The sequence below is a fragment of the Carya illinoinensis genome, chromosome 4 (genome assembly GCF_018687715.1).
Source record: "Carya illinoinensis cultivar Pawnee chromosome 4, C.illinoinensisPawnee_v1, whole genome shotgun sequence".
In the NCBI taxonomy this organism is placed as follows: Eukaryota; Viridiplantae; Streptophyta; class Magnoliopsida; order Fagales; family Juglandaceae; genus Carya; species Carya illinoinensis.
The window spans coordinates 3,120,992-3,137,564 of NC_056755.1; the positions used below are offsets into that span (position 1 = coordinate 3,120,992).

The 16,573-nt window shown below is 36.0% G+C and overlaps 4 protein-coding genes across 4 annotated transcripts; all 4 read left to right on the forward strand.

The window, feature by feature from the left end:
• The first annotated feature begins 2,866 nt into the window (after window positions 1–2,866).
• LOC122307465 lies at window positions 2,867–3,557 on the forward strand. Its single transcript, XM_043120359.1, has 3 exons — window positions 2,867–3,143; window positions 3,223–3,319; window positions 3,419–3,557. The coding sequence occupies exons 1-3, from the start codon at window positions 2,978–2,980 to the stop codon at window positions 3,555–3,557; spliced, it is 402 nt and encodes a 133-aa protein (XP_042976293.1). The 5' UTR covers window positions 2,867–2,977.
• Window positions 3,558–5,188: 1,631 nt separating this feature from the next.
• LOC122308326 (mitochondrial import receptor subunit TOM20-like) lies at window positions 5,189–8,896 on the forward strand. The gene is made up of 6 exons (XM_043121594.1): window positions 5,189–5,456; window positions 5,679–5,757; window positions 6,096–6,265; window positions 6,442–6,489; window positions 7,560–7,649; window positions 8,257–8,896. Exons 1-6 carry the CDS (start codon window positions 5,358–5,360, stop codon window positions 8,386–8,388), a joined length of 618 nt encoding a protein of 205 aa, XP_042977528.1. The 5' UTR covers window positions 5,189–5,357; the 3' UTR covers window positions 8,389–8,896.
• Window positions 8,897–11,343: 2,447 nt separating this feature from the next.
• On the forward strand, window positions 11,344–12,608 carry LOC122308532 (ribonucleoside-diphosphate reductase small chain-like). The gene has a single exon (XM_043121907.1). It carries the CDS (start codon window positions 11,485–11,487, stop codon window positions 12,475–12,477), a length of 993 nt encoding a protein of 330 aa, XP_042977841.1. The 5' UTR covers window positions 11,344–11,484; the 3' UTR covers window positions 12,478–12,608.
• Window positions 12,609–14,172: 1,564 nt separating this feature from the next.
• LOC122306978 (50S ribosomal protein L27, chloroplastic) lies at window positions 14,173–16,491 on the forward strand. The gene is made up of 3 exons (XM_043119568.1): window positions 14,173–14,713; window positions 15,962–16,063; window positions 16,159–16,491. The coding sequence occupies exons 1-3, from the start codon at window positions 14,417–14,419 to the stop codon at window positions 16,336–16,338; spliced, it is 579 nt and encodes a 192-aa protein (XP_042975502.1). The 5' UTR covers window positions 14,173–14,416; the 3' UTR covers window positions 16,339–16,491.
• The last annotated feature ends 82 nt before the right edge of the window (window positions 16,492–16,573 follow it).

The window sequence follows — 16,573 nt, forward strand, 5'->3', positions numbered from 1 at the left end:
TTGCTAGAATTAGAGGAAAAGATTTAGACAATCGGTGGGTTGTTCCATACAATCAGTATCTTATTTCCAAATATAATTGTCATATTAACGTTGAGATTTGTTCTACAGTTAAAACTGTTAAATATTTATACAAGTATATTTATAAAGGACATGATCGTGTTACTTTCAATATCATTAGCAAAGAAAATAACCAACAAATTGACGAAATCGAACAATTTCAATCAGGAAGATGGATTACTCAACCTGAAGCAATGTGGAGAATATACGGTTTCACGCTTAACGAAATGTATCCATCAGTTTATAGTTTGCACCTACACCTAGAAGATCAAGATTTGGTGTCTTTCTGTGCACACGAAGATCTAAACAATGTGTTAAAATCGTATACATCCAAAAAATCGATGTTGACAGAATTCTTTTATAGAAACCAAATTGACGAGAATGCACGAAAATTTTTGTATAGAGAATTTCCTGAAAAATTTGTTTGGGATTCACAATGTAGAATTTGGACTCCGAGGAAAAAAAAAAAACTATTATAGGCCGAATTGTTACAGCCAATCCATCTGAAGGTGAAAGATATTATTTACGGATGTTATTGAATCATATCAGAGGAGCAACGTCATTTGAGAAATTAAGAACAATTAATAGTGTTGTACTACCAACGTATCGTGAAGCAGCTACTTCTCATGGTTTGTTAAACAAAGATAGTAGCTTAGAAGATTGTTTAGAAGAAGCTTGTCTATATCAGATACCAAGTAGTTTAAGACACATTTTCTCAACAATTTTGGTGTATTGCAATCCTATGAACCCAAAAGAACTTTGGGAGCGATTTAAAAAAGAAATGTCTACAGATTTTCTTATAAGAAACGTGTCGTCAACAGTTGTTAGGAAGATGGTTCTACAAGATATTGCTTCCACACTAGAATCTATGGGAAAAGATATAAATATGTATCGTTTTGTTCCTGCTGATATATTTTACGGTCAAGATGAATTTACAAATAGAGAAATTGACGACGAACGAGTAGTCACAATTCCAACTAAAAATCTACTTGCATCACAAGTCCTAAATTCTGAACAAAAAAAATGCGTATGATTTGATATTGCATACATTAGTATCAAATGAAGCTGGTGCTTTTTTCGTTGATGGCCCTGCTGGTACCGGTAAAACTTTTCTATATAGAGCATTTCTGGCAGAAATTAGATCGAAAAATATGATAGCACTTGCAACTGCGTCATCCGATATTGCTGCCTCCATCTTACCTGGAGGATGAACAACACATTCAAGATTTAAGATTCCATTAAATGCAGATAAAAGCAGCACATGTAATGTGAGTAAACAGGAAAATCTTTCTAAATTATTAAGACTTGTAAAATTAATTATATGGGATGAAGCACCCATGTCTACAAAACATTCAATAGAAGCATTAGATAAAATGTTGCAAGATATTGACGATACAGATCTTCCTTTTGGTGGGAAAGTTTTTGTTTTTGGTGGAGACTTTCGACAAGTATTACCTGTGATTCGTAATAGCACAAAAGAACAACAGATTGATTCAAGCTTAGCTTCTTCTTATTTATGGTCTATTTTTAAAAAACTAAATTAACAAAAAATATGAGAGCCAGATTAGATCTAGATTTCTTGCATTATTTAATTGAAGTTGGCAATGGTAACGCATCCATAATTATTGACGAAAATATCAAAATTTCCAAAGAAATGACCATTCTCTATACCAATGATTTTGACTCTCTAAATTCTTTATTAGATGCTGTTTTTGGAAATATTTCTAACTATCCAGACAATTTAATAGAAATGTCAAATCGAGCTGTATTAACTCCAAAAAATCGGTCAGTTGATGAAATAAATACTATTCTTATTAACAAATTCTCTGGCGACGTTGTACGATATTATAGCTTTGATGAAACAATTGATGTATCTGAACAAGGTATTATGGAAGATTTTTTAAATACATTGACACCGAACGGATTGCCACCACATGAATTGTTACTTTAAAGAAATTGTCCTATTATGTTAGTTAGAAATATTAATCCTTCAGAAGGTCTTTGCAATGGAACACGATTAACTCGTTGCAATTTTAGTCGTAATCTAATCGATGCACAAATTTCATCTAGTCACTATAGTGGTAAAAGAGTTTTTATACCTAGAATTGCATTTTTACCAGAAACAACTGAAAATAACGGCTTCCCATTTAAGAGGACACAATTTCCTGTTAAGTTAAGTTTTGCAATAACAGTAAATAAATCACAGGGACAAACATTAAATTTTGTCGGAATATACTTACCAGAACCTGTCTTTTCTCATGGACAGTTATATGTTGCACTTTCAAGAGCTAAGACTGCTGATTCGGTCAAAATGCTCATAAGACCAACAACAAGTGTTGTTTATGAAACAAGTTATACAAAAAACATTGTATATAGAAATTTTTTAAGATTAACAAATTCATTATAATATCATGCGAGTATTCCAATTATTTTGATGTCTTTTGTAATATTATGTGAGTGTTCCAATTCTTTTATGTTATTATTATTCATATACTATTTTTTTTTTCATTTTATAATTCTATAATTTTTTTTGTTATATATTCACATTTGTTTGTCATCTAATTTTTAATTACAGTGAACATGCGGACCGTGTATATATCTGTTAGGGACATTACTCCAGCCACAAGAAATTGGAAGATCAAAATGATTGTTACAGAAAAGTCACCAAAACGTATGGCGCAAAATTCAGCAACAAAATACCAAAATTTGATACTTTTAGATTCTGATGTATTAAAATATTACTCTTCATTACTTATCATTATTTTGTGTATGGTTCAAAATTAAACAATTAAATTTATTCATTGTCTTCTTACAGGGAAATCGCGTGCAGGCAGTGATCTTTGGGAAAGACATCGATCTACGTAATGATACACTGTATATCTACCAATCATACTATATCGCAAATGCTTTGATAAGAACAATGGATCCAAGGCATCAAAGAGGACCATGTCAGTTTCAATGGACAATAAACTCCAAGACCATTGTTGAAGAGATCGAAGAAGATGAGCCAGCACTTAGACCGCCAGAATATAACCTTGTTCCTTTGAATGAACTTGGCGTACACATAGACACAGATGCTGAAATAGGTAACTACTATATAAATGTCGATATTTTTATATAGTTCCCTCTCACTGCAAAGTAACAATTTCTTTTTTCCTAAACTAGATATTTTGGCACTTGCAATTCATATGAACCCGCCAAATGAAGTGAATACGAACCATGGAAAATCGTTGATCCAAGAGATATACTTGATTGATCCAAGGTATGAACGTATATTGTCTCACATTGGTAAAATTTTTAGATTAATATATTATAATTGTTTTATTATGATGAATTTAACACCATTTATCATTTTTAATAGTCTAAAACTCCTGCGTTTAACAATGTGGAATCGCTTTGTTCATGACGAATGCCGCGAAATTTCTGACCTTATTCTGGCAAAGCCGATTATTTTAAGAACACGGATTAAAGTTTCTTCTTATAATGATACTTTCTGTTAATATTAACATTGTTGTTAATTGTACATCTTATACTTATATATTTATTCATTCATGTTTATAATATAGGCCTATCGCTGTCATCAAGACTGACGAGTGTCTTTATTGTTGAACCCCTTCTTTCATCTTCTGTTGCATTACGTACATGGTAAATAACTTATTTAAATACACTATAAATTTAATGTTGTTTTTTTCATTGTAAATCTTTCTTTGTTTTTATTAATGTTTAACTTTATTTACTAATTCAAATTTTCAGGGCAACACAAAATGATAAATTGCTAGAAGAGATCATTGGAAATAGTTTTGGATAAGCTTCAAGTAGTTCTACCGATCCAATCATAAAAGTATCTGAAATTGCAGAAAAACTGATATCTGCTCCAGCAATGGCGGTATATATATTTTTTTAAAGCCAAATTTCTTATTTTAAATAATACAATTCATTTTTTCACTCTTTGGAATCGTTTAATTTTATTCTAAGTTTTTGGGACATGGAGATTGGAGGTTGGTTGGAATGAAATGGAGATAGAGGATGAAAATTTGTGAATTGTGTGCTGTGGATTCAGAACTGTGCATATGCTTCAATTTGAAATGTTGATTGTTTGTTAGATTTAATTTATGTAATAAGGGTGAATTTCGAATCCTTCTATACGGTATTGTTTAGATGTTGATTAGTGCACATAGTTATTTTGTCTTAATGCAGAGGTCCACATATTTGGTTAGAGGCAAATTTAGAATGATTGATTTTCACCAGTCATTCCACTACGTATCATGCGAGAATTGCAACAAGGCAACTGGCTATGACCTCGGTGAAAACTTCATATGTTATAGTTGCAAGAATGCAGCAATTGCACGGGCAAGGTAAACATTTTCCTCATATTTTGAAATTAAAAATTTTTACATGGTAGTTAGAACATTTTATTTGCTGATATCAACGAATGATAATTTATTTATTGCTGTCAGGTGTCGAGTTTACTTAGATGTGTATGATGATACAACATCGACACCCGTTGTTATTTTTGGATCTTTGGCAGAGGAAATTTTGGGATGCACAGCTGTTGATCTTAAGACCGTACAGACGAGGTAAAATCTATACATTTAAATACGTTTAAAAATTTTGATACATTATCTTTTTATATGTTTTTTCATTGTTACAGGAACATCTGCCTTATATTGAAAACATTGCAAACAATATTGAAAATAATGAGTGGATCGTAGTCTTGGGCGCTCTGGGAGGTTACGCCAAAATAAACTTACTGTATTATCTGTTAATAACGTCCCAAGAATAGCAGAATGAGTTTCCAGACTTTTCTTTTGAAACTTTTGACTATTGTAATATATAAGTACAGGGTACTCGTGTATAGTTGTAGTTATATTTATTAGAGTGCTGTATTATAGCAATAAATATTTTGCAAACAATATATATAATGTTTATTATGAAGAGGAAGAAAATTGTTAAAATATAGATAAAATTCTGTCTATTTATAACTAAATTGAAAAATTTTTAAATTGTTACACTTAAGAAAAATATCGACTGGTACACGTGAATCGCACGTGCTGCTTTACTAGTATATATATATATATATATATATATATATATATATATATATATATATATATATATATATATCTTGGACTCCTCGACTCTGAGAGTGGTAGACCGGTAGTCGAGGACTGGGACAGTGGAACACCGCCTTAGGCCCTCAAGCTGGATGATCCTTGGCCCTTCACAATCTCCCATAGGCACGCTGACCGTACAATTTCGCCCGTAACCCTAAGGCAAAAAGATACAAAAATCTGGTAGCCATGGATATGCAGCATGGAGATTTAGATCGGATCCTCTTTTTCGAGCACGCCCGCAAGACCGCCGAGGCTACCTACGCTAAGAACCCTCTCGATGCCGATGTTCGTCAATCTGCATTTTTGGATCTCTCTTACCCTTTCTGGAGTTTTTTTATTTATCAGAAGAATACTTTTTGTACTGTGGTTTGATTTCTCGGAAACCGTGGCAAATAAAGAAAATTTCCTTAATTGTTGCGTGGGATCAATATTTCTGTTCTTCATTTTTTTTGACAAGTAATAATTTGTGTTCTACCTGTTGTTTATTTATATTTGTTTCTCATGCAGAACCTGACGAGGTGGGGAGGAGCACTGTTAGAATTGTCTCAATTTCAGAGCGTCGCTGAGTCAAAAAAGATGATTCAAGGTGCTTGGTTTTGTGAATATACTGGGTTACCGAGCTGTAGCTTCCATTGAACCTGAAGTATTTTAAGAACATCTGTTTTTTTATGGTTGTTTTATGGTAATTAAAATTCTTGACCCTATCTACGGGTCTAAGTTCGTTACAAAGTCTTCACCAAATGGTATCGGAACGACAATGTAGATTCCTTGTTAACATGATTCATAGCTTCACCAACGTGCAATGCTACCGTGTTTCACCTCTAGTTGGTTTTGATCCATTTTTGTGGTAGCTATTAAACTCGAATTACTTCATCTCTGTGGAAGAGTTCTGACGAGGGTCCAATACGTGTTTTTGATTCACAGATGCAATTTCGAAGCTGGAGGAGGCATTGTTGGTTAATCCTAAGAAGCATGATACTCTTTGGTGCCTGGCAAATGCTCATACTTCTCATGCATTTTTGACTCCAGAGCAGGATGAGGCGAAGGGTTATTTTGATAAGGCAGCTTTCTACTTTCAGCAAGCTGTCGATGAGGTATTCTTTTTTAAAATCTCATTGGAAGGAATATGGTTGTGTGTTTTTCTTATGTTATACTTCCTGTACGTCTTTTGCGCTTTTTAATAAAAGCTTCTATCGCTTATAAAGAAAAAACTATTGTTAATGCAATACTTTCAGTTGTATATTTGTTGAGTAGTTCTTCTATTTTGTAGGATCCGGGGAATGACCTTTATCGCAAGTCCTTGGAAGTGGCTGCCAAGGTAATTTTCTGTCTTTATGCTGAGAAACGTGATCTTGCTGTGTTGTATTTACTCATGGAAGTGTTGAGCACAAAGCTATTTTCTTCACCTTGCTTTAAAGTTGACCTGTTACAATTGGTTTTCTATGGGACGTTGCTTCTGTTACCCTGTTGAGCTGGAGAGTCAGATCCCATTGTTGCATTAGTAGATATATTTTTCTTGGATTCTCAGCCCTCTTGCTTTTAAATTGGTAATATCAATGCTAGAGACCATAGTTGACTCTCATTACTATATTATTTTCATTCTTTGGTACGAAAGAATTGTCATTTCGAATAGGCTACCTTAGTCCTAACATGGTTTTTTTATTGTCTCCTGCCTTTTGATAGGCATGAACTTGTGAAAAGAGAATTAATTTTGCAATTTTTTAAAAAGGTCTAGGAAGTGAACGGACAAAAGATTGGGTAACTGACTGTCCAATATGATAATAATTCCATATTCTAGATATTGATAATGTTACTGAGTCAGGATTTTTTCAACATGTTTAGGACCTATTTGCATAATTTCGTGCGGGTTAAATATTTCTCCACCACCATAAGTCATACAAAGCATAAGTATGTTCCATACATCTTAGAAGACCTAGTATATGTAAATAAATATTTTCTACAGCTCTGCTGTTGCCAGATAGGTGGCTGTTGGTTTTTCTTTTCTTTACTTTTTTTTGTATTTTTTATTTATTTTGAGACTAGTGACCATATCCTAACAAAAAGGGGGTTACATCCAGACTTCTAAATGTGTTGAGTGCTTTTTCTGGACAGAAATTTAGCACTGATTGGGTCTTAGAAAAAATTCATTTTTTTCCTTTTGGGTCAGCAAATATTCCCTTCAGTATGATGATTCTCTTTTTATATGGGTAATATATATATATATATATATATATATATATTCTGTGAACGAGATTTCAAATTGCTGGCCATATTCTTCATTTGATTTATATGTTAAGAATAAACTTGTTTTTCAGACTGATCCAGTATATACCTGGTTTTGATGATGAATTTCAATCCAATTTGGAACTTGAATTGCTCTCTCTTTAGGCGCCTGAATTGCACATGGAAATCCATAAGCATGGTTTGGCTCAACAAGCAATGGGGGCAGCAGGACCTTCTACTTCATCGGGCTCAAAGGTGAGATCTTGAAAGTTCAGTGTCCCTTATGTTTGCTGTCAGTTATCTTTGGTTATTATTTCTCATTATTGATGGTCTGGAAAAAGGAGAGCATCTCATTTCCTTCTTTCTTTTTCGCATTATGATAGTTAGAGTTTAGATAAAACTGTTTCTCTGTGCCCTTCCTGTGTTATTGACCTAATATAAGTGCTTGGTTGTAATTAGCATTGTTAGTAACTTGATGCACTTTAGCTGAAAGATGTATAAGTCACAGGGCCTTACTCTTCCACATACATGCATGCTGGCACTGACATCCTGGCACATCTGTCCAGCAGCTGTCAATATAACACTCATTTTGGGCTTCATATCCACATTAGATAGTTCCTCACATACCAGTCCGAGCATCCAAGATGTATGCCAGTGCCTTCTTCAGTATTTTTAAATCTGAATGTTGATACTATTTGTTGATCCTTTGTAAGCTAAGATTCAATCAACATATTGTTATCTATCTGGGATGTTCTGATAAAGTAAACAACCAGTTACCATCCTAGTCAAATGCTTCGATTGGCAAGGATGTTTTAGCTGACACGTATTGATTTGTGGTTTACTCATTTCCTCTCTTTTGCAGACCTCCACAAAGAAAAAGAAGAGTAGTGATCTCAAGTATGACATATTTGGATGGATAATTCTAGCCGTTGGAATTGTTGCATGGGTAGGATTTGCAAAATCCCACCTTCCTCCACCTCCTCCTCCTCCATGATAAGTTAGGCATTCAGTGGTATCCTGACGGAGATTGCAGATTTACCAGGGTTTCACGGCTGATTTAAGTAGAAAATTGAAAATAAAATCTGATCCATCATCCATTAGTTATCTGTTTACCCCCCAGAAGTGTTCTCCATGTGTAACTGATATATGAGGGGAGTCTTCCAATCTTCTGTATGAAATATTGATTTTTCTCCGGTTGAGCTGCTATTTTGTAGGTGCACTGTAGGTTTTTATTGGGATGAAGCTTCGTTATTTCTTTTTGTCCTGGGGTGTTTCACCAGAAAACCTTAGAGGGAAAATGTTTCTGTAAAATAACCTTCTTCCAGTGGGTTGTGTGATTATGGTCATGGTACTCTCTCTTCAATACAGAGACTATTTTCCCTACCTGGGTCATGACAACTGAATCAAAGGGAACATAGATTTACTAAAGAAAAATTGTATTTAAGTCAGTGTGTAGTACATACATTTTATATTGATGATATGGCAATATTTGTTATGTAGGACATACATTTCATTTTGATGACATGGCAATATTGCAGTTCTTCGTGTCACGTCAGTAATATGGATAGTGTATTCTAATTCTGAATAGAACGGCTCGTTATCAAACTCATTTATCAAATTCTAATAATTGTATCATGAATCCATGGCTTGATAGTTGAAAACATACTCATTTTTATTTGAATTAAACAAGCCCATTAAGTGGGAGACCGGTTCCGATCGATTCGGCGGTTTTCTATTTGGTTTTGGGCTTAACCGATGGAGCACCACAGATTCATTTCAAATTCTCACTATTTTAAGAACTAAAGCAATTAGCGAAAGGAAGAGGCTTAAAATTTTGCAAAAACTAATCGGTGAACCATTTTTTAGAAAAAAATCTTTACACAGTCTGGAAACTTTTTTGTCTCGATGAGTGGATGCTCGACGCTTAGAGAGAGAGAGAGAGGGAGAGAGATGGCGTGAAGATGACGGAGTGAGGTGGGTTTTGCCCTTGGCCAGCCGGTCCGTTGGAGAGCCGAGAGGTTTGAGAGCGAGAGATGAGTGAGAAACAATGGATACAAAGAATGGGCAATTAAAACGATACCGTAAAGTGTATTAAACCAAATGACACCATTTTCATTTTTTTATTTCTAACATATAGATATAAAAATGACGTTGGTTAACTTATTTATGTTAGATTTTGAATAAGAATAAAACAATATATATATATATATATATATTATATTGGTTGATTCACTGCATGTTCAATCAGAACTAAATCGACTAATGTTGATTTCTATTAATTTGGATCATCGACTGATATGTTGTCCATCAGTTTCGACTTGTTTTAATTTAGATCATTGACCGATCAAAGATAATTGGTTTTGACAGTTCCTATTCAATCCTATATAGTGGCGGACCCACATTTATCTATGTTGGCCCATGACCCCCCAAAAATTTTTAAAAATAAAAATATAACCTAGTTTTTAATCTTAATTTTATAAATATAGAAAATGTCCCAAAAAAAAATTATAATCTCTATATGCTATGCAAAATTTTATAAAATTTTAATATACTTATAAATGTCTCTCCAATTTTTTTCCTATAATTCCAGAATTTTGTATAATTTTTATATATTATTTATTTTTAAGAATGTGGTCTCACCAAAATTAAATCAAAATTAAGTTTATGAAAAATAATAAACTTATTAATATGGACCCCAGAGTTTTTAATTATACAATATTAAACTTCTTAATATGGAATCAAAATTGAAAATTCAAGAAAAATTATTTAAGGTCGGTGATCCATATAGAAAATAGTTTAAAAGTTTTATTCTCTAAATTTCATCAAGTAAGAAAAAACTTACAAAAATTCTATGTGCAATCATTTTTGCAGACTCCTTTGTGCACTCCAGTGATATGATTGGTTGTGTATTAAAAAAAAATCAATCCAACCAATCATATCAGTGGAGTGCGCAGAGAGTGCGCAAAAATGACTGTATGTAGCATTATTCAAAAACTTATTTGAGGTGTCAATTATAGTATTATATGATCAATGTAACACAAAAATATTTAGAATTTATATGAAACTTAATAAATTATTTTACATATTAGAATGAAAGATGACATTCTAAATGATCACTTGATAGTTTTTATGAAAAAAATAAATTTTAAAAATTTCATTACAAAAATAATAATGAATAAATATTATTTCATAAAATATCATGTAAAAAATTTAAAACATATAGTAAGGCGTATTTTTACATATATATTATAAATTATCTGGTTCTAATTATATATCTAATTATATGATTATGATTTTTGAACTTCACACACCGAAAATTTAGCACCCTGGTTCCGCCACTTGCCTTATATGCAATCGCTACACTTGATGCATGTTGAACACACGTATAGCACGTGTCGTCAACACTCAAGCCCACGCAAAGTGAATGTACGGCACATGACATGACATGGTTGTGTGTGGCATGGCGTTGGGCGTTTATAACATTTGCTTAAATGCAGTTTGGTACAAATACTTGAAGGATGTAATTATTTGTTGGGGTGTTCATGGTCGCTGTAATGTTAATGTTGTAAATTACTCTACGTGGTGGGAGGGGACCAGTAATGTCAACATTAGATGCAGCACAGCACTCGTTGTACAGTTATTGCGTTGCCTTCCCCCCAACATAAAATGGAGTGGATTGAAGTTCAAAAACCTTAGCGCTAAACAAAAGTTCCCGCCACTATACAAATTTGTCAAATAATTAATCCCGTTAGGCGTTACACCCTCTCCTTGAAAGTCCCTCCGGTTTCAACGTTCATTCCCCCGCAAGCTTCTCTAATCTCTCGGACCCAAAAAGAAAAGAAGTCAAAACATTCCCAAAACACCCTTCTTGGGTTCATTCTCGCGCAAGCTTCTCTTCGCACCCTCTTGAAAAAAAAAAAAAAAAAAAAAAAAAAAAATTCAAATTCCCCGCTCTTCTTCTATCTCAAATTCAAAGCCATCTCTCTCATTCCCTCTATAAATCCACCCCTCATTCTCCCAGATCCTCTGCAACCCTCATTCCAATTCCTCATTTCTCTTCGTTTTCTCAACAATACACCACATAGAGAAAATGCCTGCCTTTCCCGAAGAGCCGTTGCTTGCTCCTAACCCGGACCGTTTCTGTATGTTCCCGATCCAGTACCCGGAAATCTGGGAAATGTACAAGAAAGCCGAGGCCTCATTCTGGACCGCCGAGGAGGTTGACCTCTCCGAGGACCTTTCTCATTGGGAATCCCTTTCTGCCGACGAGAAACACTTCATTTCCCACATCCTCGCCTTCTTTGCCGCCTCTGACGGCATCGTTTTGGAGAATCTCGCTGGCAGGTTCATGAAGGAGGTCCAGGTCGCCGAGGCCCGCGCCTTCTACGGCTTCCAGATCGCCATCGAGAATATTCACTCCGAGATGTACAGCCTTTTGCTCGAGACCTACATCAAGGACTCCGCCCAGAAGCACCGCCTCTTCCACGCCATCGAGACAGTCCCTTGCGTCGCCAAGAAGGCACAGTGGGCCCTGCGCTGGATCGACGGGTCCGAGTCCTTCGCTGAGCGCATCGTCGCCTTCGCGTGTGTAGAAGGTATTTTCTTCTCCGGAAGCTTCTGCGCCATCTTCTGGTTGAAGAAGCGCGGCTTGATGCCCGGTCTGACCTTCTCCAACGAGCTGATCTCGCGAGACGAGGGGCTCCACTGCGACTTCGCGTGCCTGCTTTACTCTCTTTTGAAGAAAAAGCTGAGTGAACAGCGCATCAAGGGAATCGTCCGCGACGCGGTGGACATCGAGAGAGAGTTCGTGTGCGACGCGCTGCCATGTGCGTTGGTGGGGATGAACGGCGAGCTGATGAGCCAGTACATCGAGTTCGTGGCCGACAGGCTATTAGGTGCCCTAGGGTACGGGAAGATCTACAACGTCCAGAACCCCTTCGATTGGATGGAGCTCATCTCGTTGCAAGGGAAGACCAATTTCTTCGAGAAGAGAGTCGGGGAGTACCAGAAGGCATCCGTGATGTCCAGCCTTAACGGGAACGGCGGTGATAACCATGTGTTCAAGTTGGATGAGGATTTCTGAACCTGTAACATTCGTTTCTTGTTGTTTTCGTTTTAGGTTTAAATTGTGCATTTTTTTTTCCTATCTTTTTCGCCGATTTCTTTGTTCTGAGAAATTATATAGGATAAACTTATAAAACTACTTTCAATTTCCGTAGTGCGCCTTTCCCTTTCCCTTTGGTTCCATAACGATCCCCATTGAGGAACAAAACCATTCCCTTTTGGTATATTTTGTCCCCAATGATTGGCCTGGTTATGGAACTTATAACATTTTGGCTTTGTAACCGTGTGCACGCCGAAGAAAATATAGCCATTGGAGCAGGCGGATCCTCTAGAATGGAGGATGCGACGCCAAGTAGCAACTATCTGTCTGAAAAATAGGGGGTATCTAGTGCTTGCAGCCTTGCAGGAGGGGCATCTATGTGATTTCAATAGTCCGAGCATAGATATCGAATGCTAGTAATTCTTGATGTCCTAGCACCATAATTACTTGGTAGGTACAGTGCTAATTTGTTGAAATGATGTTCAGAGATTCGACTGTGGTATGTGATGCTCGCTCCCTCGCAGAGTTTGTCGATGTGCTTGATCTTGCGTCTGTTGGATGAAATCATAATAATATTCATTAAAACATGTAGCAACACTTGACGTTGTTTTAAATACATTTATAAAGTTTAAGAATTTCGGTCGGGCTGAAGGGGAGATGGCCGAGTTGCTCTAAGGCGCCAGATTAAGGTTATGGTCTGAAAGGGCGTGGCCCACTCTCCACAGATGTCTCTGCTCTTTGTTACTTTCCTGAGATTGATTTTGTTGGGGAGCCAGAGAGATATTATGCTTATAATCTAGTCCTTCAGTTTAGTTAAGCCCAGCAAATGCCTAATGGTAGGACCCAAAATTGAATCTCCAATTCTTGCGCCGTAATGATCCAATCGAACAAATGGGTCTCACGACTCATGCTCACATTAAAGTCATGTGCTCCATTTAAGTATTTTCATTGACTTAGTCAATGTCAATATTTTTTTATATTTGTATATTTTATCTAAATTTAATTTTTACATTGAATTAGTGATTTATTTTCTATATAATAAAATATTATTACATTAATAATTTTTTATTTAATTTAATTTATTACATTTTCTAGTTTTATCAATGTTAATAATAATTAGATTCTAAATGTTAAATATTAATTTTATTTTAATTAATTTAATTTATTTGTTTGGAATGATAAATTAATATTTTAATATTTGATAAATGTATAATGATTATCTATTTTTGGCCAAATACTATAGTTGAAGTCTAAATTATTTTAGATATGTTCAATCTAATATGAGATTTTTTCGACACAATATTCAAATTTTAACTAATCTTTTTATTTAGTCAAGCTAATAAAAATGCTCTTATGACTCTATTTGACATGGAAATGGAGCACACACGTCATGGAACCGTTGTGACTGTATGGAGATTCATTAATAAGAGGAACCAAAATTGATAATTAATTACTCGCAGCTATTTTTAATTCATTTTCAATACATCCCAGGATACCATTGACTTGTAATAAGAATGGCTTGGAACTTGAAGAGCAAAAAATTAAAAAAATACCAATTAAAAAAAACATGTAAGGTATTTGATGATATACGGATACCATATAGTATGGGAATGGGACCCGGTGTGTCTGGGACTCTGGCGGAACGACATACGACCTGCCGTCTAGTATCGTGAATGTGAACCTTTAGTCTCCGAAGATATTGGATAAGCTTGGTTCTGGGTTGCGCTGGTGCACCCTTTTCTTCGTCTTCCTCTCAGCCATTCTCTGCTGTCTCTCAGCTCAGAGAAGGGCAAATACCAAGCAGCACCAAACCCTAACTCAAAGAAATCGCACCAATCGCACGCTTCTTTTATTTTTCTAATCTAATCTCCAATAGTTTCCAATTAAATTTCAGTAAAGAAGAGAAAAGAAGAAGAAAATGGCGGTGGCTACGTCGATGAGTTTCAACCTGGCTGGGGCATTCAGAGGCCTCACCTTAGCTTCTCCGAGCTCTTCTTCTTCCTCTTTCTTCAGAGGCGATTTGGGGTCCATACGCGTGGTGGGTCCCAAGCCATCTTCCGTGAGATTGCCGCTCACCATTCAAAATGCGCACAAGAAAGGAGCCGGGAGCACCAAGAACGGCCGAGATTCCAAAGGCCAAAGACTCGGCGTCAAGATCTACGGCGACCAGGTTGCCAAGCCGGGCTCCATCATTGTTCGCCAGCGTGGAACCAAGGTATATATTTGTATACTTCCATCTACACCTACTTATCACAAAAAAAAAAAAAAAAATCCCTCTACATCTTGGAGCTTGCTCCATTTTCAATCAAGTAGTTCATATTTTTCCATCCGAGGATTTACAGATCTATCATCTATGGGGTTCTTAATTGATGGAAACTGCATATAACTGTACATGGCTACTAGGCTCTCTCGACACTCTATTTCTAGGAAATTACAGAGGCAACCGGTAATTTGATGATAAAGGATGTTTCGTGAGCGACTATAGAAGTGCACCAATCGCAAAGGAGAATGCCTCCCCTTGCTAAAATTCGTTCAATTCTAAATTTGTTTCTGGGATATCCACTATATTTACCTGCAATGTGTTTAAGAGGCAACGCCGATGTCTGTACTGGGGAAACTTTCTGTGGTCGAAGAAGTGTGGGCCTAATCTAGTGCTCCTTGTGGGTCTCTGCTATGTTCATTCTTCTCAGCTAGGATATGATGCTTCATGGTAATGTAATCAAGAAAAAAAATTGTTCCTTTTGAATTGGCTAGATTCTTTCAAGCTTAAATTGAATAGGCATACAATCTAGATGTCGGGTAGAGGATATTATAACTATTTTTGGAAGTTTTCATATGAAAGTTTAGGCATTTGTTTCAACTATGATGTCCCTAGTATGGTCACGATGACTTGATGAGTTAGGAAATTCTATGTATTTGAGTGTCGCATGGTTGGTGGTAATTCGTTTCAGGGAGGTATTGTTTTGAGCTCAAGTTTTGAGCTAGCTTTGTGACTTGCAAGTCGCAAACCCGTTGTTTTGAATTAAATGCTACATTTCAGGGATAGAGGGTAACCCTCAACAGCACTAAAAAACTTGTTGGATTCTGTGTGGTACCCTTCAGAATGGACATGGTTTTAGGTAGCGCAAAAATAAAAGATGGCAGGATTAGTTGGTTTATGGAGGCTTCACGATGCATTTACTTTCTCTGCCGATGATCACACAATCATGTAGAGTTTAGAAAGGCAGTACTAATAGGAACATGATGAATTACATGAACTTCCTTAGTGGTGATAAAAATGTCTACTCTTCTGATGGGCTGGTGTCTTGTCCATCAACTTTTCTTAAATATAGAGGGTAAATGAGATAACCGTAGTACAATGGCTTTGCTATTTTCCCACTTCTTTCAGAAATATCAGGACTTGTAATATATGGTACGTCATCCCCAATACGACATCTAAATTTTTTCCTTTGTGACATTTCAGTTCCATGCAGGGAAGAACGTGGGGCTTGGCAAGGACCACACGATCTTCTCCTTGATCGATGGACTCGTAAAATTTGAGAAGTTTGGGCCTGACAGGAAGAAGGTCAGCTTCCAAGTTATTATTAAACCTTTCAATTATAGATTCAATGAGGTACAGATTCTAGGGTGACTTAGACCATGGATTTTTATGATTGACAGGTGAGTGTTTATCCACGAGAAGTACAGCCAGAGAACCCTAACAGTTACAGAGCAAGGAAGAGAGAATCCTTCAGGCTGCAGCGTGAGCGCAAGAAAGCAAGAGCGGAAGGCAAAATTGCTCAACCACAACTAGTATTGGCTTCTGCCGTTGATGCCACAGATAGCCATCCCATTTGCTAATTCTAGAAGGCAGCTCTCCATCCACAAATTATCGCTTTGCATCATTGGCTGGATCTTTTGTAATCCCATATTTGTTGATATTTTTATCGAGAAACGTAGCTGTAAACACTGGCACCAAATTTGAAATGTGGTATTTTGTTTTCTCTTGTTCTCCTTTTTGCGGAGTTGCAGCTGAAATGTTTGAGGTTTCCAACAAAAGTTAGCATTACCTCAGTAATTTGGCTAAGGGTTGATG

Coding starts and splice junctions, on each gene's coding strand:
- LOC122308532 (XM_043121907.1), top strand. CDS start 11,485: ATGCCTGCCTTTCCCGAAGAGCCGTTGCTTGCTCCTAACCCGGACCGT.
- LOC122308326 (XM_043121594.1), top strand. CDS start 5,358: ATGGATATGCAGCATGGAGATTTAGATCGGATCCTCTTTTTCGAGCAC. Junction 6,266..6,441: donor TTCAGCAAGCTGTCGATGAG/GTATTCTTTTTT, acceptor TCTATTTTGTAG/GATCCGGGGAATGACCTTTA. Junction 6,490..7,559: donor CCTTGGAAGTGGCTGCCAAG/GTAATTTTCTGT, acceptor CTCTCTCTTTAG/GCGCCTGAATTGCACATGGA.
- LOC122307465 (XM_043120359.1), top strand. CDS start 2,978: ATGGATCCAAGGCATCAAAGAGGACCATGTCAGTTTCAATGGACAATA. Junction 3,144..3,222: donor AGACACAGATGCTGAAATAG/GTAACTACTATA, acceptor TTCCTAAACTAG/ATATTTTGGCACTTGCAATT. Junction 3,320..3,418: donor ATATACTTGATTGATCCAAG/GTATGAACGTAT, acceptor CATTTTTAATAG/TCTAAAACTCCTGCGTTTAA.
- LOC122306978 (XM_043119568.1), top strand. CDS start 14,417: ATGGCGGTGGCTACGTCGATGAGTTTCAACCTGGCTGGGGCATTCAGA. Junction 14,714..15,961: donor TTCGCCAGCGTGGAACCAAG/GTATATATTTGT, acceptor GTGACATTTCAG/TTCCATGCAGGGAAGAACGT. Junction 16,064..16,158: donor TTGGGCCTGACAGGAAGAAG/GTCAGCTTCCAA, acceptor TATGATTGACAG/GTGAGTGTTTATCCACGAGA.